This window comes from Calidris pugnax, unplaced genomic scaffold, assembly GCF_001431845.1.
Source record: "Calidris pugnax isolate Ruff unplaced genomic scaffold, ASM143184v1 scaffold56, whole genome shotgun sequence".
NCBI classification, from domain to species: Eukaryota; Metazoa; Chordata; class Aves; order Charadriiformes; family Scolopacidae; genus Calidris; species Calidris pugnax.
In genome coordinates, this window is record NW_015090839.1 from 17,311,779 (window position 1) to 17,336,039 (window position 24,261).

General features: G+C 39.2%; 1 protein-coding gene across 2 annotated transcripts in view; it reads right to left on the reverse strand.

The window, feature by feature from the left end:
- The window catches only part of LOC106887984 (cytochrome c oxidase assembly protein COX16 homolog, mitochondrial), a 51,325-nt gene extending 27,070 nt beyond the window's left edge, over nt 1-24,255 (reverse strand). The window contains exons 1-3 of one of the 2 annotated variants that reach the window (XM_014941866.1): nt 24,148-24,255; nt 9,900-9,977; nt 1,852-1,903 (exon numbers count right to left, since the gene is read on the reverse strand). In XM_014941866.1, coding sequence (XP_014797352.1) covers nt 1,852-1,903; nt 9,900-9,925 — 78 coding nt within the window. In that variant the 5' untranslated portion in view covers nt 9,926-9,977; nt 24,148-24,255. The remainder of the gene's footprint in view (nt 1-1,851; nt 1,904-9,899; nt 9,978-24,147) is intronic. The other variant, XM_014941865.1, reaches the window with a different exon arrangement.
- Nucleotides 24,256-24,261: the final 6 nt, after the last annotated feature.

Below are 24,261 nucleotides of genomic sequence, written 5' to 3' on the forward strand. Positions count from 1 at the left end.
GATCTGGGGGGAGTAGGGGGGCAGCATCTAGATGCTTAATATCAAATATTCATTTGACAAAAATACAGAAATTCTAAATGGTATGGGAATTAAAAACCAGTTTTCCCTACTTCACATATATAATCTAACCACTAGGCCACAATCACATTACATTTTCTCCCTCATTCTTCTGATTTCTTAACCATTCCATACAGAGATTGGTTTTAAAAAGGCAAGCTGCTAATGCCTGCAGCTCCAGGCAATCTACAAATTAATGGTTACTGCATGTTTCCCAGAGAAAGGAGATGTGCCTTGAAACTCTCCTCCACATCCCGGGCACCTGCCCTCTGGCTGAACCAGCAGGTCACAGGGAGCCGCATCCCTACTTCTGTTTTGTGTGAAGCCTCCCAAGTTGAACTCAACAGCAGCGCACACATCTCAGCTAACACAGATTGAGGAATATCTTTTTAATGGAGCCTAACAGATTTTCTATATATTTAATAGATGCTAAGTTATGCAGCACCATGAAAACTATGGTACCAAAAGCAGAATTTCTGGTACATCCAGGATCTTCAGTCCAAAAGTGATACACATAGAGGAAGCCCAAGAATGGAAGTTTTAAGAATCAAAACTTTAGATCCAGACAGGTATTAAGTCCCTGAAACTTTAAGCCAATTTTTCCAATCTTTATAAAAGGCACAAGACTTCTCTGCCTCTCAGTCAAGCCATTTTTGATTCAATGATGCTTATTAATGTATCCTTACACACAGGATATAGCATGACATCCTAGCATGAACAGCAGAAAACCCCTGTGATTTCTAGAGTAGTGGTAACTGCTGCATACGTGGAAACTGATAGGTAAGGGCTTTTCTGCATTAAAAAAACTTACTAAGAAAACTTGACAAGGCTTCAGTGAAACACTTTGCCATGGAAACCCTGAATATTTATTTATGGTCTCTGGCCAAACTCAGTATCATTAATGATACATTTTCATATTCCTTGCCAAAAAATTATGCTGGGACAATATTACAAGATTGAAACTAAATATTCACTTAAACCCCCAGATATTTCAAAGTTAAAAATTAGTACAGCTTTAATTATTCATCAGTGAACACATGTATTACCAAAATAATCTCCATATTATTATTATTAACATCATCACATCCAGATTTAATAAGACTGTCCCAACTTTAACAACCATACCTGTTTTTAACAGAAGTCTTCTGGTATTTACTGGTCTCCTGGCTTCATCAGAACAGGCTATAGATGGCCTTGGTCTCATTTTTTCAACTTGATACAAGACAGTATGAAAGGGCGGGTACAGGTTATACTTTATCTCCAGGTTGTCCTGCAGTGCTTTAAGCTGTTTGTGGTGACAATAAGCAGTGGGTAAGAGGATCCAATCACTGCAAACCATTCAAAAGCGTACACAGAGTGTCAGCCTCAGAATGGGGCAAAAAAAAAAAAAAAAATCTTACTGACTCCGTATTTGCGTTTTACAGAAAAACAGTGTTTAATATGGTAAACTGAAAGGATGTCTGAAAAACGGAAACATACACCTCTGTCTGGTATCATAGCAAATTCAGTAAGCAGCTGTTTAGAGACTAAGTGGGGAAGTCATCTGAGTTCCAGTAAAATTGATTAGTTTTTGCTGAAATCAATGCAAAAACATGAACCCAACAGTAGCAGCTGAACCTCAAAATCTTCAAGAATAGCATGGATAAAGAGCTCATTTCCATATAATCTCTCTGGACTGAACTGAAACAAGAAAGAAAACTGACGTCTGAACATCTGGTACCACCACAATACAGAATTTTGAAAGCTCTGCTACCCTTTCATTTCTGTGCCATATTGCAGGACTGAAATTACTACCTTGGATGATTCTGAACCATGGTCAAAAGACGTAACAAGTTCCAAATTCCCCCTGCCAACAGAAACAAAGACAGTGTAAGGGCATCTGCGTAGCCATCAATCAGGAGACAGGCTGCCTCTCTTAACATCCCATTCTAAAACCCTCCACTAAGCAGGCCATGCCTGGAAGCAAGGCCCACTTTAATTTAGTAAAATGCACTTCATTACATAAAGACAAATACTGACAAAGATCTTTTTTTTTTTCCCTATAAGCAATTATAAACCTATGCCTCGCACATTGTCTAAAGCACCAAACAACATTTCAGGGTATTATTTTCTTAATTTTTGCACGACCTAAGGCCAAGCTCATTAATGAATTCAGTCTTTGAAAATCAACTAAATCTACTTATACAGGGAAATTAGCTAAAGTTTGTCTTCATTAGACTTGAGACTCAGGCCAAACTGACCTGCTTAAGGAAAAAAAAAAAGAAAACAATAATCACCACCATCAATCCCTTGCCACACTTTGCTTGTGTAATTAGCTTACTGAAGCCAATTAAATCTATGAAGATGCATTTATAAATAAATAAATGCTAAAATGCTAGATGAGAAGACCTAATTATTCTTCCAAGTTCAGTGACAAATGCTAAAATGACTCCACGTTCCCTTGCTGACAAGTTTAGAAAGGATATCTTTCCCATCCAAAAAATTACACCAGACACCAATTAAAGATACTCTAATTTTGTTCACGCTCAAATCAAACAGGATGTTTTTAATACAACCTCCTATGAGGAGGAAACTCTCCACAATCACAGACACCTCAGACACAAACAATATGAAGCTCTGGGGAAAGAATATTTAGGGTGGGCTTCAGATCACCTAATTTCATCCATCTAAACTTCTGAGTTGAAGCATAAAGTCTCTACTTAGGCTCGTCCTGCAGTCACCCGAATAGAGATGGGCATGTATAGATAAAATAAATCCTACTTTAAGACATGTGTCCAAAAACCTAACTTGTCTGCACCTGGAGTTAGGCAGAGGTTTATCCCACCCTCCATTCTCTAGTCAAATTAAATATAAATGTATTCATACACTAAGGATACTACGCAGCTTGCTGAAATGTGGTAACAATAAAATGTTGAGCTCAACCTCTCTACTTTTCAGTCAAAAGACAACAATGTATTTCTCAAGGATCTTTTTTTTTAAATTGAATGAAGCACATTATGGAGGCATTTCTCTCTCAAACCATCTCTATGGGCTGCGTGGATAGTTATCTCAAACTAGGCATTTCATTTAAGAAAATGAAAACATGACCAAGACAAATCCCTGAGTCAGGGCACAGCACCACAAACACACATTTAGATTTAGCTCAGCAGATACCAAGTGTTGAAATCTCACTTCCCTAACTCTAATAATACAAATAAATCATTTAGAGCATTTTGAGCAGTAACAATGTTAATTTAACTTGACCTTAGCATTCGTAGGGGCTGTTGGCACACTGGGAAGTCTAGAGGATGAGTCTAAATCCATCTGGAACAAAATCAAGCCGAAAGGCTGCAGTACACAGAAGATAACTATGTGCATGGAACGACCTGAGCTGGCAGCAATAGCATTAAGTCCATTAGTTGTCATGAGAACAAACTACACCACCATGGACTTGGCCAGCCCAGTCCAACCACAAAGACTGGGCCTATCCAAATCACTCCTCAAAATGGGGAAGTCAGTCAAGTTTTGGTCAGACTTACGATCTTTGGGAACACCAAGGTGTAATAGGATTTCAAGCATGGATGCTTAACCATTAAGAACTGCAATAAAAACACCTTGAAATTTTCAGTCAGTTGAACAATTTGGGGAAAGAAAGTGAAAAACACACTTTCACATCCTGCTTCAATACTGTCTGCTATCTTAGTGAAATTCTTAGTATCTGTGATAGTTTTGCAAATAGAGCAAATACTGCTTTCTAACACAGATGCAGGTCCTCAAATAAGATAAACAAGACAATTTACAATAAAGCAGCTCTATCTAGCACTAGTAGCTCACAATATCTTTAACGATGGGGACAATCTACTGACATTCCACGATTATAAGTAAAAACCATCACTATTTGTGTAATTTTAAATGGTACAGACATATTCAAATGTTTAGGTGACTTTCTTTTCAAATCTTTACCTCACAGGAAAGATATTATTTAAAGGAAGAAATTGACGTGACATTTAGAAACATGAGAGATTGTTCAGAAACCATACTAACTTTACAATAATCATTTAAATTACATTTAATTCTGCAATGCTTCTTTTTTTGGGGAAAAAAAACCACAACAAAACACAACAAACCAAAAAAACCAAACCCAACTTCTGCTGGGGCACAGAAATCCTATCCAGCTGGAATTCATAGGCAGGTAAAATAGAAGCAACAACCAACAGACAATTTTAGTTGTAATACTTCAGGGTACGTCGATGTGTGGAACTCCTGTAGACACACCTGAGCTAGTTCACATAACGACAGCAATAGGAATGTGCCAGCCAGCAAAACAGCACAGTCTTGTCCACTCACTCACAAATTTACACCCTTCTTGGGTGGATGTTGCAACCTCATTTAAACAATGTGCTGCTGCAGTTGTCACCATCTCAACAGTTTGAAAAAAAACACAGTATGTCTGTGAACTAGAGTAATGTTTCAACTGCAACACAAAAACATTGTAATAGACAGATACCACTTAATTCTCAACTATCCACTTATAATAATGAGAAAATGCTGGATTGCTTTCCCGGACCATCCTGAGGCAAACACCAGTTATGTTCTCCTCTGATATAAAGGCCTCATGGAAACTGGTCAGTTCTCTGCTCCTGTTGCCTCCTAAACTATTTGACTCTGCCCCAAAACACTTCAGTTAATGGATATCACCTGAGGAAATACTTTTTAAATACTCATTTGAATTTAAATAATTCCTTCTATTTGCATTAATTAACTTTCCTGTTCCCTACATAAAGTAGAGCAGCATTAATTATCTACCTTTTACAGACTGAGAAAGTGAGACACTAAAATTCAGTGTCTTGCTCAGAGGCAGAGAGGAGCTCTGTGGTAGAGGAAGGAACTGAAGCAACAACCTGAACAAGCTGGAAATAACCTCCACTGATCTCATTGGAAATTTTATGTAAATCGCATGCTGCCGTGGGTCCCCTGACACCCACTCATGAGCTTCAAGATGCAATGTCAAAGGACAACACTAGAGACCCACTAACAATACTCTAAGACCATCATACCAAGTATAACCACCCAGACAGTCAACACACTTAAATCACTATCAAGCCCAATTATGAGAACAGCTGTAAACTAGTAAAATGGTAGTGTCACAAGTGATCGTATTAGCCTTCTTTTCTCTTCCACTCCTCATTTTTTTTCTTCTCCAAATGAAAGCAAGGCTTCCAGGATAATCCTCTATGCACCGTATGTGCTTCTCTTCCCAACTCCAAGGTCTATGTTATAAAATGAAAGCTGAGATCCTCACAGGTGTATCATTTCATGAGTTAGGACTCCAAGACATCAAGTAAATGCAATAAATGAGTATTGACAATGTCAATACTAACACCTTGCAGAAGTCTACAAGTAATGTCTCATGGGTGAGACATGACTACACAAAGATTACACAATTGGTCACAAAGACTAGCTAAGGAGCTCAAAACACTGCTATACTCTTTACAGAAATTTTAAAAACAATCTACTCAGTCTGCATAAAGCAACTTTGATGCTCCTAGCACACTTACTAGTGAGTATGCTTCACACCACCACCGTCGCTCCTTTGATACTCTTTCTGGGTTTACAGTTTATTGCTCATAGAGGATGGTGCTCCGAAAGAACAGGACAGATGTCTCCATTTTCACTTGGATTTTAACTCCTGGAGTGCCATGCAATGGTCATACATATTTTAATGCACAACAGCTGATTCAAGGGTGAAACTCATCTTGGAGAAAAGACTGAACTTCTGTCATTGTGACTCCACTGCCTCTACTTTGTGCTTCAGTAAGACAGAAAACATTATTATTTCAATTTCTTAGCATTCTACTTCCAGGGTGCACTCGCTTTGCACAGGGCAAAGGAAAAACAAACAGCATCTTCATAGTTTGCAAACAGCAGAGAGGTCAGCATAGTAACACCATCATACATAATCCACAGCAGGGACTATTTGCAGACTTCAAAGGCCAACTGATGTTCTGTCTCCTGACAAAATGACCTAGAGATTCTAGCTTTCCTAGAAGAGCTTCTGCTGCATGTTATCATGGGGGGACTTGCTCAGTCCTATCAGTCCTATCCCCCTCCCCATACTCTGAGAACCTGCCTCACAATAATACTTCTTCAACAAAGCAGTTTTGGAGCTTACAATCTATATTTTACTAGTCTAAATGGTTTGCTGATGAGCTGAAAGCCTAGATTTTCCCAGGTAGTTAATATACTGCTTCCCTTCAACCCTCTACAGTAATTATCAGCCAATAGCACAGACCGTTCCAAATGTCCGAGCTTCTTATACATAAAATTAGACCCGAGTCAGAAAGTCTCTACCATGGCTTGAATGACAACAATGGGCTAATAGTAAATAAAAATAATTTGTTATTGTGGAGTTGAAAGGAAACATTTTCTGTATATTTAATAGAAGTCACATTTTCTGTAAAAAAACCTCCTTGAATAAGCATCTCTATTCAATTACACACACAACGAGAAGCAAGACAAAGAAAGGGCTTAGTTTGCCATTTGAGAATAAAGGCATTTGGAGCGATGCCTACACAAACCTACTCGTTTCTTCTCCATTAATCCCATGTGATTTTCCCATAAGCATACCTGGTTTTTTAGAACAGGTTTTGATTTGCATAAATTCTTCCCAGAAAAGAAACAATTACATAACCTAATGATTTCTCCATTAATGGACATTTTGGCAACAATAGATAATGGAGAAATCCTTGATTAGTTTCAGGAGAATTTTAACTAGCATCAACAGGCATTTACATCAGTAAGAGTCTCAGCATAAATTCACTTTAAACGAAGAACATTCAGTGTGCTGAGGGAATATGACTGAGCTAAGTATCCTGAGTAAATTAAGGTGTACCCCAAATGTTTTTTTGCTTTTGCAAGAGACGGGCATATACAAAGCCCTGATATTCAAGATGCTATACTAAATGGATTAAATATCTATTGTTGAGATGCCAATAGCCCCTCTTTAACTGCAGCTCTACGTTCTGTCTCTCTGTCCTATACATCAGCTGAGTCTCAGCCCAAGGTCCCAAGCCATGGCCCAAATGAACAAGAAGACAAAACTCCTTTTGCAGCCCCTTCCGAGCCCCACTCTGGCTCCAGCTCTAGGCTCTGTCTCTTGCCCACCCCTGATCTTCGCCCCAGCACAACACGTCACCACCTAACCATGCTCCCTCAAAAGTCCAAACCACCATTTTCTCTTGAATTTTAATTCCTTTGTCAAGAAACATTCTTCAAAAGTCAGTTTGACATTAATATCACAGGCATTATCACTAATGCAACTTTCGCTCATTAAACCACAAGAACACAGAGAGAAAGTGGCAGTGAACGCCTTAGTCATCAAAACACAGACACCAGTTATACCATTACACTTTTCTTTGAAATATCCCTGTCAAGTGAGAACTTGCCTATTAATGTGCTTTCCCTCTCAGCACAATGAGAATGGCTAGACTGAGAAAGGAAAAGCACAAATACTTTTGAAGGGAAGGGATCATAGTTTAGCATTTGAAATGTAGTAGAGATATACCACAAAAGGATTGCTGAAGTTCTGTCTATCTAGCAGTTGAATTAGTAAGAAAACAAGTTTAGGAGTCATGCTTACAAAAGGGGGCACACTATAGCTTGCACGTCCTTAAAACAGGATCAAAAAAGACAGGCACTCAGGTATTACAAATCCCAGCCTACTTTTGGATGGGTTGCTTAACTTTCAGCAATAAAATGGAAATAATAATCCTGCCTATTCTGACAGTAAGGCTATGAAGCTTAATTCATTTAAATTCTGTGAAAGTCTTTTGAGCTCCTTGTATGAAAAGTGTTATTTAATTAAACATTGCTATTATTCCAAAGGAGCAACTGTAACAAAATAATCCTATTTATTTTATTGCTTATTGCAATTCACATGTAACTGCCCAACCTCCCAAAAAGGAGCACTCATCCCTGTTCTGATAAGGACTTATGCAAGTCCAAGTGTGTTATACAAGAAAAGCATATTCTACTCCAACACAAAAACATTTCAACCAGTGACAAATTAAACAGATATTATGACCATCAGGATCTTTAATAGCATTTTTAAATTATGTGATGTTCTTTTCCTGAGTTTCAAGTCCATTTTAAACTAGATTTGTTCTTCTTTATCAGTTAAAATACATTCTAATGTCTTCTACTGTCTAATATAATGAATTAAAATAGTTCTTAACTTTATTTTTATGGACATAAAACCAGAAATTATTGGAACACATTGCTTTGATTTGTCTGTTTACTAACGACAGTTGGTCTCGTCGGTGTGCTAGTTCTCAGCCAATACTGCATTGTTCTTCATTTAAATTTCATCTATTCCTAAATAAAATCGTAATGAAAAGAAAAAGAAAACACAAAATAGATGCTGCAGCCTTATGTAGTACTGGTTAGAACAGAATCCAGATGTCCTCTTTTAGCTTTTCAGAGCTTAAGAACTCCAGGATGTAGTAGCTTCCCCTCAGAGCTTTCATGTACTACTGTCTAATTCAATGATGCTTCCCTTGATTATAAATGCTGGGACAAGGAGCCTCATAGATCTGAATGAGCACAACTATAACTGCCTTTTTTTCCTGGGCTGCGGTCACAGTGCTGTTCATGCAGCTCAAATGTAATTCACTAAGTATGAATCTGACCAAAAAACTGACAGAAACACAACAGGCAAATTCTTGCCCCTGTTGTGATCCCCATCTGGTTGGAGCAAGACTTACAGGCTCCAACTGGACCTAAAAGCCCAGGACTGATAGAAAATAACTACCCAGAAGACAGCACTGGAGAAAGATTTGTAAGATTATTCTCCCCTGTCTATGGGCTATGTCAAATATGGGACTGAGCAGGAATGGGGAACGTGGTGCTTCAACAGCCACAGCCAGGTATGCAACACAAGGAACAATGAGGAAGGATTAAAATAATTTAGATGGCTCGCAATAAGAGTCTAAGACAAAACAAGTAGAAAGATCACAGTAGAAAGCCACAGTATCCAGACTCTTACACAGAATTCTTTTATATAAACTGCCATATAGTCTTTAAAATAGCTTCATGCCACCTGCAAGTGAGCAGCACTGAGACCAGAAAGTCTCTCTGCACTGCAATGGCAGACCTGCACATTACAAAGTTAGGGAAAGCAAGTCAGTATTACTTTCTGCTGAACTGACATGCTCCTTTCAGATCACTTCATATATAACTGGAACTAGTGTTACAGCTGGAGGTTAAGTAGCACCAGTAAGCAAGCTATTTCCCTCATTCAGAAGGTTTCCAGTTCGTTTAAAGAAAGGCTTCTTCCATATAGTACATTCTGACATACTGAGTAAAGACTAGCTCCTGTTTCTTTCACAGAGCTTAAAGAACAGGATGTAACACAATGTTAAAGGTATCTGGTTGTCTGAGTCAATGCAAAGCCAAGTTCCAAAAACCATCTAACATTATATACTCAATGCCAAGTACTGTTTGAAAACAGAACCTGTTAAAATATCAATTTTCTTAGTCAAAATCAGATACAATACCTTTGTGATAATCTCCTTCTTAGATATGCTACACTTCTTTCTCAGGATTCAGAATTGCCACTTATAATCAACCAAAGGCACAAACTTTTTCTATTATTTACATTAATCCATTTCACAGCCAGTAAAAGGATTCACCATCATGTCAGGTCTTTTATTGCTACCTGCACTACTCACTGTCGAAGAGCATCAGCTGGCCCAGTGGTAAGAGGCAAATCCCCAATACCCATAGTTTGCTTGTCCTAGCAATCCTTTAGAAGACAGTATATACACCGAAGGAGATGGAAAAGTAAAGAAAACCATTTCAACTACCTTGCCATGTAGTTTGTGGACATCATATCTTATTTGAGCAAATTCACGGAGTCCAAAAGATCCCCCAACAAGATACAGCTGAAAAACAACAAAATGAAAGCAGACATGTTAGGAAAAGAACACTTTGCATGCTTAGAAAGAACACTTTGCATACTGATGTAATTCATTTAGCAAGGGACCCTACTTTTATTCCAACAGGAACATCAGGAACTGAAGAAAATAATCAACTAGAAGATATGTATAGGAGAAGAGGGAGTGTACGTAAAGCCAAAATCTTCTTCCACTCCCTGGGTTTGGTTTTCACCAACTTCCTCCTTCGTACAAAGACAGCTCCTTTAATGAGTCACATTTGCTAGGGACTTCCTCTCCTCTTACCCCTTCTTTTCCCTCCCCACATGGCTTCCTAACATAACTGCAGCAAAGGAACCTTTACCTCGCCACCACAGGATTTACTCTCATAATTTCCAAGCTCTGTGGGGATGTAACAATGCCACATTGACTTATTCTGATGTTTGTGGGTAAGAGATCTAATTATGCTTTTGAACAGACCGGCCAACTGGAGCTGTGGTTCAATGATACATTATCACATTGGCTAAAAAATCAAATCCAGCACATCTGCACTTTTATTATCGCTTCCTTAGCTGTCTTGCAGTTCCTTCCACACCTGTGAAGCTTATGAATAAGAACAGTAAAGGGAGAAATGGGAGGGAAAACCTTCATATCCACATAAAAAAAATAGTTTAGTTATTCTTTCTTAAGACACAGGGAGATCATAAAATCGTCTATATATTTTTACCATTAGAAAAGGACAGACCAACCAAAAGATAAAGTATTGTTAACAAACTCCATTAAGGACTTGAAAATTCGCTTAGAAATCCAGCTACTTTCTGGAAGAATCAGGCCTATTGCTCTTGCTCTGACCTGACAGACTCCGTCTGCTGTTCTCTGTTAAGGCAGATGCACAGGAGGCCAAAAGGCTTCATATCTAAACATGCATATCTAAGGAAGGTGGAAGCATGAGAAAGTTCCAAGGACCTGAGTGAAAAAAAAGGAAAAAAAATCTCCAAAGCCCAGCACCACCCTATTTTATCACACCACTCTGCTGTTACAGCCCTTCATTACAGGCTGTTGCTGCACTGGTAACTGTTTTCTACACAACACGGGCTGATTTCTTGCAGCAATGGCCCACGTCCAAGAATTGTTATAATTCTGCTGCACAGGTACTCAAAATGTATGTTCTTTCTGAAAAGCATGCTATCCAAAGTTCAGGTCACTGAGGCCACACAGCCACACTCACTCAATTTCATGGTTAAGAAAAAAAAAAGCGCCTTCTACATCATTCCTTCTAAAGTTGCAGGAGTATGTGACCTCCCATCAAGCAGGTAAAACTACTCACAACCATGTGAACGCACTCCCTACACACACTTCGATGCTGGTCAGTTACAGACTGGCACCCATTTCATAAGATATAGCATATATATGCATTATTTATAATATATACTATAAATAATACACTCTGTTCACAGAGCAGGGAACCCTTCACCAATAGCCATGAGTTACAGGCTCCACAGTCTCTTTCTGGCCTGGCCCTTTTGATAAGACTAAGAATTTATCTGTCAATTAGGAGCAAATAGACCAAAATCTGCAATAGGAACATCCAGCTTCCAGGCCACAGAACTCTCACTCCAGAAAGCCAATCAGAAAATCATCACCTGGTAGCAAGTTAACTTTTAAGGACTGGAAACTTGACCCACCAAGAAACTGGATGTCACCATACTTGTATCATAACTGTTCAAGTAATTAACAATGCTCTTGAAAATATGGAATCATCAAAATACACAACAGAAAAAAAAAGGTATTCGCATAAAGGGAGGAAAAAAAAAAGTCTCCCTCATGTATTTTGGTACAAAAGAATTACAAGAAACAGAAAATAAAGTATTCAAAATGGTTAAAAAGAACCTGAACATTATTCAAAATTTATTTAATCAAAGCAGATTTGTCAGCTGAAAACATGGTGCCACATAATGTTGAAAGTCTCAAGGATCAGACTATAATCGAATTTTAACATGGTTGACACCTCAGCATAATTTTTCATTAGCTGATCTTCTTTAACTCCAACAAGAATTATGTTAATTAATATCCAATGAGTTAATTCAAGAAACTTTGAGTCCTAATGAGCAGAAGTGCTATAGAGAAGTTTATGGCTGTTACAAACCACAACTTATGGCCTTTGTGCATATTAGTATCCTGTCAAAGAGTGGCCACGGCGGGGCAAAAGCAACTGCACTAGATATGGTTCAGCACACAGTTGTTAAACCAGGCAAAAAGCAGCAATTACTTGTGACATCAAGTAAAATTAGTATGCCCAGTATATACCGTTATGAGATACAAAGAACAAGTGGAAGACGTTTAACTGGCCTGTTCCTTATAACCCAACTATGATCCAACATAATGAAAAGGTACACCGGGGCTTACAAAGCCATGCTCCAAGCTAAAAAAGAAATACTACATTCTTTAGCTTTCATCATGTAAAACTATATAACATACACCGTAACTACAGGAAATCAAGTAGAAGGTTGCTGCATGAAATAAGTCACGTGCTACCCATTTTGCCTGATCACATCCTATCACTTGTTTGAGAGCCACCATCTATTATACAATGCATTTTACATTCGCAGCTATACACGTGATAAAGAAGTGGATACACACACACCTCTTAGTTCCTTTAGACAGGTTTTGGCCCGAGACTGTAATTTTACTCACATTACCTTTATACTTCTACAGGGGAAAAAAAAAAACACTTGGTTTCTGAAGAGGTTTTGCTCTTCATACAGCCTAAGCAGCGTAACTAGCTGGGCAAGTTGTCACATTTTGCTTACCAGGCATCACCAGTATAGTTGCCTTTACACTTCTGGTACCTCCATGGCTAATTTATCTTACGATAAAACATCAGTCAGGCTGCGTCTAAGTCAAAGTACATTGATGCTGTAAGAAATTACAAATGCCACTAAAATATTACACACTGCAATGCTGGAAGGTTAGGATTAAGATTAAATAATTTTCAAACGCACAGAATACACACAAAAATATAAAAAATATGTATTTTCAAGTTTACTCCACCAATGTTCTAAAATACTAAACACGGTGTCTAAGACATCATTCATTGCAAAACCAGACCAGAATTAGCCATGTTCACCACTTATTTCATCAACCAACAGCACGTCAATACAGTGAGCTGACAGCCCTGAGCAGGAATTGCCTTGATCTACACAAGCCAGAGCAGCAATGGACAGCAATTCAGTCAATTAGATTTTTGAAAACTGTGTTCAAAAGCCAAGAAAAGAAGGTATAAGTGAACTTATGCAACTATAATAGCATTAAAGGTAGTAAAGGACTCAGTGACTGACAATGCATTCAGTGGAAATATTAGTCTTGCTTTAAGTGTTTCCTTTCTCTTTTGTGCATTCTGAGGAAAGCTGTCCTTACTGCCTTCATTTATGTTCACTGTATTTAAAGAGAAGAATTCATCCATACAAGCAACAATAAAGCATCAAGTCAAATAATTAAAAGTGGGATAAGACCAGAACATTATCGGCTTCATGGCATTGCATATTCTGTATGTCTCACATGCATTCCTAATTTGTAAAACAGATAATCTCTACATTCCTTGCAAAATGCTCTTCGGTTAAAAAAGCACTACAACAGATAAATTAAGCCAAGGGCAACAGCAAAGTCCAGTATGTTCCATCCACTAGTCCAGACATAAAAGAGACAGCAGAAGCTATTCAGGATTCCATATAAATAAAAGTTAGGTTGGCAACATTCCAACCAAGTCAGGCTCAAGCTCACTCTCCAGTTAACCGAAAGGGGAAAAGTAATGCCACGTATAATAAAAATTAAGATATATTTTACTTCATTCCAATTTTAGAATCATACAGACACTTAACTTACATTTTAAAATGTTAAGGCATTGGCATCTGAAGAGCAGTCAAGCCGGGAAGTTCAAATATACCTGCATTCTTTCATTGTGAGGGAACTATTAATTTTATATGCTTCAGAATGTGGAGCCAAAAACGTTATTATGTAGTGAACATCATCTTTCTAGTTACTTGAATGCATTCAGCAGATTGATGAAATAACTTCTCACTTTTTTCTTTACACCTCAAGTTTACCTTAAGAAGGCAAAAATCATAATACATGAAGTCAGCCAGCACTTAACACCAAAGAGAACTGCTTAACAGCACTGCTAGCACAACCCCCCATTAAAGATCTCATATTGGATTATTCCTTTCTGTTTCACTGAGTACACAAAAAAAAAAAAAACCTACAATGTTGTAATGCAATTATGCATGCATGGAAGACTTGCATGTTCCAAAACAAAATGAAAGATAGGATGTGACATAAGAGCACCATCTGTCACATACACTCAGCAACCTCAATAAATGTTTTATGCAAAAAAATGACATAAAATTCTCTTTAATAACATTCTTTTAAAAATTCTATTTGTTCACTTCTCCATTGGGAGGCATGTTATGCAATCAGTTATGGATGGCATCAGATTGATCCCTTGAATCACATCTTAACATACTTGTAATATGTCACCAACTACAGTGAGATGGCCACTGAGGACTCGTAACAGCAGAAGAAATTGGCATTTACAACGTATCCCTACTTTGTTAGTTTCCTGCATAATCTAAAGGAGCTATCTTCAGTTCCTTGGGTTAACAAAATAACAAGAAACCATTTCTCTGGCAGCACCAGCAATTAACCATTATAGGCGCCCTGTTGTTAGAGAAAGCCATTCCTGCTGTAGTACCTATTAAGAAAGCCAGACTACAAAATTACATTTGCCATACATCCCTGAATTAACCAAATCACAATATTTAGTGCTGGCCACATAGATTATGCAGCAATGGAAAATGTTATGGTACATATCACTAGAGAAGGAACATCGCGATTTTCTAACCTCTTCTTCAAGACTCCTGCTGCAAAACCCTCCAGCTATTCATCAGGAGCTTCAAAACTAGAACTGTCATGTGAATTATTTTATTTTAGCTTGCAGTGATCACAGTAAAAAAGGTTTTGGGGTTTCCTTTTTAAAGAACTGTCGTATGTGCAGTGCAAGACTGGTGAAAGATGGCAATTTGACAACCCAGAAGACTGAAGTCTCGTTTTTGTTCCCTAAATGAATTAGCAGGGCAAACTGCCAGTCCCAGAAAAGACACAGGCAAGTCATCTTAACCTGAAGCGCCCCCCTCTGCCAGCTCTGACTCTCACGATTTCATTTCCTACAGCCATTCCAGCACTTCACTGTAACTCTGAGAAGAGAGAAAAACAGTGCAAAGTCTTTTCAGAAACTTATTAAATCCTCTCCCCGCCCTCAATGGGAGCAGAAGAGGGTCTACCTTTTCTTCTTGTCTGCAACGAAAGGAAATCATTCTTAGTTCAGACCAGAGGCCTCCTTTGGGGGGACAAAAAAGACCAACCAAAGCTATACATCCCTTAGTAGTTATTTCATTCAAAAGCACGACAAAGCAGGACAATGCACTGACCTAATACATATACTAGAATTCACAAATTGTAGAAAGGCTGAACTGCATTATATTCAAAAAGGGATGAAATACGCCAGTAGATGACCACATGGATACCATGCTGGCAGCCCGGGACAGCAGCTGGTATCAACTGGAGCCAATCACAACTGACTGGAAAAGCAGAGGAGTGCGGTTTTCACAGCATGTAGACCTCCGTGTGGAGTGTTAAACTTGACCCAAGGTATCAGGCAATTGGCTCACTATAGAGTAAGTTCAAAGCAGTGATTTTGGAGATTGCAAATATGAGTGGCTACAGCCAAAATACAACAAAAACTTCATATCCTTTCAATGCTACTATTCTATGTCATAGGAAGAAAACAAAACCTTTGTTTATTAAAATGTCCATTTCGTAACAGCTTGGAAAGCACAGAAAATGCAATTTAATAGAAACCAATCTAAGAACAACAGAGAAGAGACAGAAACCCATATGTTTCTCAGCGTGAGCATTATCAAAAAAGGGCATTTTCAGCCACAGCTTTGTCATTTTGCATTACACACATTGCTTGGGCTGCTCAGATGACAAGGGAATTTCCCTCAGCAGCTGCAGCTGTTTGAAAACCAAGTCTGCCATGGTGCTCAAGCTGTACTTGCTGAACACCATCTTCTCTTTCCTCGGAAGCTTTTAAAAGCCAGAAATTTGATTCCTTCTTCAAATGATCATTCCCATTCCTCACAGGTTCAAATCTAGCCAAGGTACACTACAATGAGAAGCTGCTGTTGCTGTGATATGTTAGGCCTAGCTCAAAACAGCAATAAACTGAAACCTGCAGTAAAGAACATAAAAAGAAACCACTGCTAGTCAAGTAATACTTCCCTATTGGTAATGCCGGACAGAGGATGAAGATGAAATGTACTACAGAGTAAATATTAATCTTACATCTTTATCTTGACCTGCCCTCAAAGAAGGTGGAGACTTCAGAGCAGGACTAAACACGCAAGGTGAAAACAGGCAAGTCTGTACTTAGGTTCCTGTTCTGAGGCTCAACACAAAACATCTTCCCCTGAATGCTGAGTTAGTCCCTTCAAACAGCATTGAATGGTGCAAATACTCTCTTTACATTTTAAAAACAAACAGAAGGGAAATCTGGAGTACTAAGGAGTGCCTATTTGTTCATCTGACATTTATCTGGAAAATAGTACTCAAAGATTAAGAATCAAAAGAAAAGTTTAAGGTGTTCATTCAAAAGATGAGCTCAGAAATATTAAGGCTTGACAGTCAACTGAAAGGTGGAAGTCAGCTAATTTGGGCTGCACAAACTGGAGTCCACAGAAGCCCATTCAGCCTGAACATGCTGGCTTCCACTCCGGCACAAACAGTTCCAGGAGGTAGTTTTGCCTGGAACAGCTCCACGCTCTGCTGTGGATTCAAACACACACAGATGAACAGGAGATGCAAAGCAGAAGCGCAGCAGAAGTCGAAGATGTATCTCTTAGAGACCCAATATTTATAATACAAGTCATTGAAGCATAAAAGCAACACTCCCCGATTCGCTGATTGGGAGCAACCATTTTATAATTCTAAAAATAGTTTTGCATGTATTGCTTTTCTAGGCTACAAATGTAATATTTGTGACTTTTACAGACAATCACAATTTATCTACTCTCTCTTCTCATGGGCATATGTTAACTTCTATTCATATCTCAAAAGCATATTAACATTTAAATCAACTGTTCTGCATATGTCAAATTTCATTGTTAGGTTAGATGAAGTAATAGATATTAATAAAAGTCCTGCAATTCAATATTATGAATTATTCAAGGCAATAATGTGAATTATGTTAACAATAAAACTGACATATCTAAAAGTTAAAAACGCTGATTGTAGAAATCCTTTTTCAAATATCAGAAGATAATGTAATAACAGTTTCTACACATGATACTGATGGCAACAATAGATCTCAGAAACATGATTGCTCCACTCTCGAGAAGAATTTTTCATACTTCTCAGTTTTCATATAATCTTTTATGGGCAGATCCTCCAGAATCTGTTGGAAAAAATGCGCCTTGTATTCAGCACAGCCCAGCTTTTGTGAAAATAATTAGGAATGTTGAATTTGAAGAAATATTTGGAAACTTAAATTTAAATAAATGTAAATGATAACCCTGTAAAGCTTTCACTTTCACAGCACAATAAAACACCATTTCATAGTATTTTCGAAACATTTCTGTGCATCAGCCCCATTTTCTAGACGATCCTGACTTCACCAGTGAACAAAACTAATCCACAGACATTAAATTTCACGTCCTGATGTCTGGGAAAGGTTTTCTTGTTTTGCTTTGTTTGTCAAAAAGCTTGAGAGACAACCGGTTCATTAACAAGGGTCTGAGATGCCACTGACCTTCTCTAAAGGTCGCTGGAAGCACTGACCACACTGCTGCAGCACTGCCAGGGACTCTCTCTAATCTGACCATTTTTCTTGTCCTGTACATGACATCCTTTCTTGCCATCTGTTGACAAAGCGTTTATCAAAGTAAACTTGCACTGTTCAAGGCGGTGATGTAGATGGCATTGTAGCACAGTCTGTGTGCATAAACACTGACGGAAATAGATTTTTAGAAACATGTTTATTCACAGAAAAATCTTTCACCGTTCCAAGTTACCCCATCTTCTCTTTTGGAAACGCGATGCACAGGACGTAAAACACCAAAGACGACATCCAGAAGGAGAAGCAAAGTACTTGTACAGTACAGTCACTACAGGATGAGGGGAAAAACCCAGGAAAATGAAAAGTCAAAATATACAGCTATAGATATGGAGTGTTTCAACATACTGCAAATTTGAAACTTGAAGCACTACATATATAGTGCAAGATAAGTGTGCAGTAAAATCACCAAATGAACTACAGACTACAGTTTCTGTCTGCTAAAATGCCACTTCAGATCCTCAGAATTTCATTTCTCCCTTATAACATGTTGACAGCAGAACCTGAACTGCATCTAAACATTCATTTTGCAACTTAGAGAGTATGAAGGATCCTTGTCTAGAATGGGACAGAGACAAGCCCACAAACATAAGTTTAGGAAAGTGGTGTGAGCATATGAAATAATGTTGTCTTAACATATTTTAAAACTGCTACTGCTTTGCAATTTTGAAATCCAAACATGTCTCGGTAATGATCACCATTTATACTTGTCTGAAAAAACAGCTTTCAGCAAACTTCAAACATTCTAACAGCACTAGAGAAGTAGCCTTACACATTCAGTGTCTGATAAGAAAGGCACAACACTGGATGCACAAGCTGTAATGCCCAAGAGCCTTGTTCTCTCAAGATCTTACAGAAGCATCACAGCAGCAACAGGACATTGACAGACACATCCCTTTTGGTCAGGTAGAGTTGATTGTGGAATATAAAGCAGCAGTGATTGAAACTCTTCTTCTATAATAAACAGAACCAAGTATCCTGAAGAGTTGGAAGTTAAGCTTCATGTGATAAGGAAAGAGTTCCCATTATCATGACAGGAAACAGAGATGTCAATATAGCTGACAAAGACATTTAAATTACCACAGAGGTGGCACAGCACTCCATCGTAGCAGCAGATTTTACAGATACATCTGTAAACTCACTGGAGTTCATCCCAACATCAACACAGATGTTACCATCTTCACCAATGCTTTAGGACTGTTCACCCTGTAGCACTCAAGCTGTTAAGACATTCCGTGCCAGGTTACATCACTCTCTCCTGCACGCTTACTCTTTTATGCCATGCAGAGGAATCTTAATCTGCAAAGTTTACAGTAATTCACAAATCAAGGTTTCCTGCAGGTTTAATTCCTACCCCCTACACTCGTGTTGGTGCTCAAAGAAACACTCTTACCTTCTGAGAAAGTATGACTGAAAACTGTTTTACACATCTTACTGTGAAAGCTGTTATCAGTTTGAGGTTTAAAGATCAACCAAGAAAATTCCTTCTGCACTGAAATCTTCTAACAGCCCCAAACCCAAAAGAATAAAGAAAAAAATATCAAGATAATTTACACTAGAAACTAAGAAATATTTTATATATATGTGTGTGTGTGTGTGTGCATGTATATAATGAGACACTCACCTGTCTTTGAATTATCATCTCCTTAACCTTGGAATCTTTAAAAAAAGGGGCATGGGGATTTTTTATTCAAATATGCAGTGTAAGAAGGGAAGATAGAAAAGCCATTTGATTTTTTTTTTTAATAAAAAAGCAAATGTGGTAGAGATGGAAAAAGTCCAGCAGTATTGAAGAATGAAGTCCTTTACTTGTCTAATGAAAAAATGTACAGGATGCAAGAACGAAACAAAAACCTTTAGTTTCAGTATTATCAACAAATTTAGCAGAATTTAAAGGCTTACTAAGGCATGCTCCTCCTGATTCTGTCAATAGATTCAGTGTCTTTTTTGCTGTAATTGATCTTTTAGCACAATTCTGTTCAGCTTCAGAGATGCTTTCAGAATTCAATAGACAGCTGGGGAACTGTCAAGAATTGCATGAATCTTCTTTTTTGTTACTCCTAGGGAAGCCTTTGGGCAGCAACACAGAAACATTCTGAAGTACTCACAGGGGAGAATCATTTTAAGACAGGGATACATGAAACCCTGGAAAGAAACATGATAGAATATTCCTCTATATAACATTGTCTCTAGAGGAAAGAGCTCTGCAGTTAAGAGAAATGGAATGAAATTAGGCAATGCAAAGTCAAAGAAACCCATTTCAGAAATTTCTATGACAAATCATGAAAAACACTAGGAAGGCCAATAGGACAATGACAGCTCTACTTTGGCCTGGGAAGCCGAAGTCCTCCCTCCAGCACTGAGAAAATCTCCACCATTGCTGTCAGACGGTTGTTTAACCTCTCCTTAAAAACACTAAGTATGTCTCAGGACTGCCCTATCCTAACAAAAAGTAGTATTTTCCTAACATCTGATCTAAAGCTCATTTATTTTGGTACTTCTTTCCCAAATTATGAAAAGCAATCGCCACTCTCAATATATGATGTACAGAACTTCTCAGACTTTTCAAAAATAAACTACGTCAATTCCTTTAAGCATTCCTTAACAGTGGAATGTCTGCTGTGTCTTTTATGTTGCTTTCCTCTAGGCTTTACAGTTTGTCTTCACCATCTCTACTTTGGCTGGAGAATTACTCCAGCTGAGGACTTTAAGTAGACTGGAAGAGTCCTCTTCCATGTTTTACTTTACTTTTGACCAGTTTCTGTGTCTTATACTGACATTTCTGGTTTTTCACAACATTACAGTCTACTTATTTCTGCAGGACCCACACCATCTAAGATATCTTTCAATATGGAAGGCATCTGATAATTACATTTTATAGTATTTTCTCAAACCTTTGAGAACATAAACAATAAGAAGAATACCTTTGCCATGCTTTCTCTAATGTACAATTCTAACATTAGAATTGTTAGAAGGTAATGTAGAAAGCTTTATCAAAGTCAAGATCTTGTGTATCAGTTGCATCTCCTCACCTACTATACCAGTTAGCCTATCAAATCTGATATATTTATGATTTAAAAGCTATGGTGACTTTTTTCTCCACCAGGTCACCACCTCTAAGTACTGTATTGGCTTTGCGTGGCCAGGTTTTGGTAGTGCAGAAGCTACAGGGGTGGCTTCTGTGAGAAGCTGCTACAAGTTTCTCTCATTTTGACAGAGCCAATGCCAGCTGGCTCCAAGAGGGATCCACTGTTAGCCAAGGCCAAGCCCATCAGTGACAGTGGTGACACCTCTGCAATAACATACATAAAAAAGGGGAAAAGTTACTGTGCAACAGCAATTGCAGCTGGAGAGAGGAGTGAGAATATGTGAACGCAACAACTCTGCAGACACCCAGGTCAGTGAAGAAGGAGGGGCAGGAGGTGTGCAGGTGCCAGAGCAGAGATCTCCCTGCAGCCCGTGGTGAAGACCATGGTGAGGCAGGCTGTCCCCCTGTGACCCATGGAGGTTAACCCTGGAGCAGCCCACACTGGAGCAGGTGGATGCCCAAGGGAGGCTGTGACCCTGCGTGGGAAGCCCGCACTGGAGCAGGCTCCTGGCAGGACCTGTGCTCCCATGAGGGACCCACGCTGGAGCAGTCAGTGACGGGGCCCATGGGAGGGATTCACATTGGAGAAGTTTCTGGAGAACTTTCTCCTGTGGGAAGGACCCCACGCCAGAGCAAGGGAAGAGTGTGAGGAGTCCTGCCCCTGAGGAGGAAAAGAACGGCAGAGACAACATGTGATGAACTGACCACAACCCCCATTCCCCATCCTCCTGCACCACTCAGGAGGAGAAGGTAGAGAAAAACTGGGAGTGAAGCTGAGCCCTGGAAGAGGGAGGGGTGGGGAAAAAGTGTTTTAAAATCTGGGGTTTATTTCTCATTATCTTCCTCTGATTTGACTGGTAATAAATTAAATTAACTTTCCCCAAATCAAGTCTGTTTTCCCCACGACAGTAATTGCTGAGTGATCGCCCTTCCTTGTCTCAACTCACAAGCCCTTTGTTATTTTTTCTCTCCCCTGACCAGCTGAGGAGGGGAGTGAAAGAGCAGCTTTGGTGGGCACCTGGCATCCAGCCATCTGACATCCATCCACAAGTATCTATAATTACTTAACATTTTTACCAAACTTTTTATGGAGTTAAAATTGAGCTGAAGAGTACTACACTTCCTGGGTCCCCCTCATTTTGAAAGGGAAGTTGCAAACCTCACATAATTACATAAATAATAGGACTGTGACCTAAATCTACATGCAACGTTAAAAATCTAAGAAAAGTGTTATTAAGCTAAATAATAATGTCAGAGCACTCAAAAATAACACGAAAAATTAGGAAGCAAAATAAAATCAGTCTAAGCATGAGAGCAGCAAAATTCTGGACAGCCTTTTAGCTATACATGCACGCAGCAGGATATGTAAACAGCCCTAATGCTATGCTTGATCACTTAATGAAAAGTGTTACACGAGCAGATTGTCCGTGATATCAGGGAGCAGAGCTGCTGATGCAAATGACTGTTACGGTCTGAGAAAACCCATACCAATTTAGCATTGTTTAGACAATTATTCTATCACCCAATGACCCCTCCCTCCTGGGAAGAGGAATCAGGGAAAGCAAGGAAACACTAAGGTTGAAAGACAATTAGATTTAATAGGATAAGACTAAATAACTAACAATAATACTAAAGAATCAGTATCAATCCCAATGTCAGTATAAGATACACAAGAATTACACACAGTCCATTCTCTCAGCAGGAGGCTGTGCACTCCAAGCAGGGAACAGCAAATGTGGGACACTGGGAGCTGTATGGCTTCAGGAGGTAGGGAAGGGCTCAGGGGTCTGGCACTGGGCAAGGAGTTCTACCGACCACTGTCGTCAAGGGAGAGAGAGAACTACACAGCAAACTTTCTAATTTATAATGAGTGTGACATTCGTGGTATGAAATAATCCTGTTGGCCAGCCTGAGTCAAGTGCCCAGGCCCCAGTCCTCATCCCTGCACCTGGCAAGGCTCGAAAACATGGAGATCTTGAAGCCCACATAGCCTAGCTGGCTATAAAGTAATTTTTTTCATTAATTCAGACACTAGAGTCCTCTAAAAGTGCAGTTTTCCCAAGCATTAGAAGAGAAGTTAGTCTTGTGTCACTCAACTCAGGACAGTGACACATACAGTTGTGATATTATCACACCAGTTTGTTGGTTTGTTTGGTTTTTTTAAAATCTAATTTCAACTTACAAATGTCTTCATCAATATTTTGATTAAAGATACTTCAGTGTATTCAACTGCATGAATATTTGCACTTAAAGTCCTCTGTATTGTTACTTTAAAATACATGGCCTTAAACTCTTCTAACTCTTAACAAGTGTCACTGTCCTTTGGACCACTCCATGTTTCTGAGGCACAATGCTGAAGATATGAGGAGGATAACACTAATTTCTTTAGCAGTATCGTAAAAACGTTGGAATTATCCTTTGCCCTACTGTTTATCCACCTACAAACTTGCTTATTTTACCTAAACCCAAATGTAAACATGGAAAATGAGACATGAATTGCCTAAAAAGAAATCACACCGTTCTGGCTGCTGATTTTGTCTTCTTTCCTGAGTTTTTATCCATAAGTACACTCGAATTAATTTTTCCTCTAATGTGCACAGGTACTTGATGGGCAAGTGCAATCTGTTACGCTGTCTGTTCTGCAATTTTGTTTTATTCCTTTGAGTTTATTGAGCTATTTTCTAAACTCGACCACTCTAAACAGCTATGCCTCACCTATCACTTCAAGCACAACCGTAACTATAACCTATTGCCTCATTAAACTCAAATTCCACCAATTTAGATGTACAAATTCTCAGACCAACACTGCCGTTGCGGTTTAAAATCCACTGAAAAGCTAAAGAAAGTCTGAAAAACACATAAGTGGTGCTTAAAGAAAGGAAAAAAAGCCACTAAGACGCATTTTCCTCACCTTTTAGTTAGGAACAGCTTTAAGAATATGCTTCGCAGCCCTCTCCCTGTCCTCCAGAGGCCGCCGCTGACCCTGGGGGCTGCTCCCTCCTTCACCTCCCCTCAGCTGTGTCCCCTCCGGCCACACACCGGGGTCCCCCACGGAGGCACCACCTCACAAACCCCTCCCTCTCCCTCCTCCCCGCCAGCATGAATCCACCTCCCGGTGTTCCCCCCCGCCTCCCCGCGCTGCTCACCAACAGGGGGACCCCGAAGGTCATCGTGCGGCCCCTCCACAGCTTGCGGAGCCGCTCCATCCCCCTCCCTCCCCACAGGCCGCCGCCGGTGCCACCCCCGTCTCCGGCCCGGCC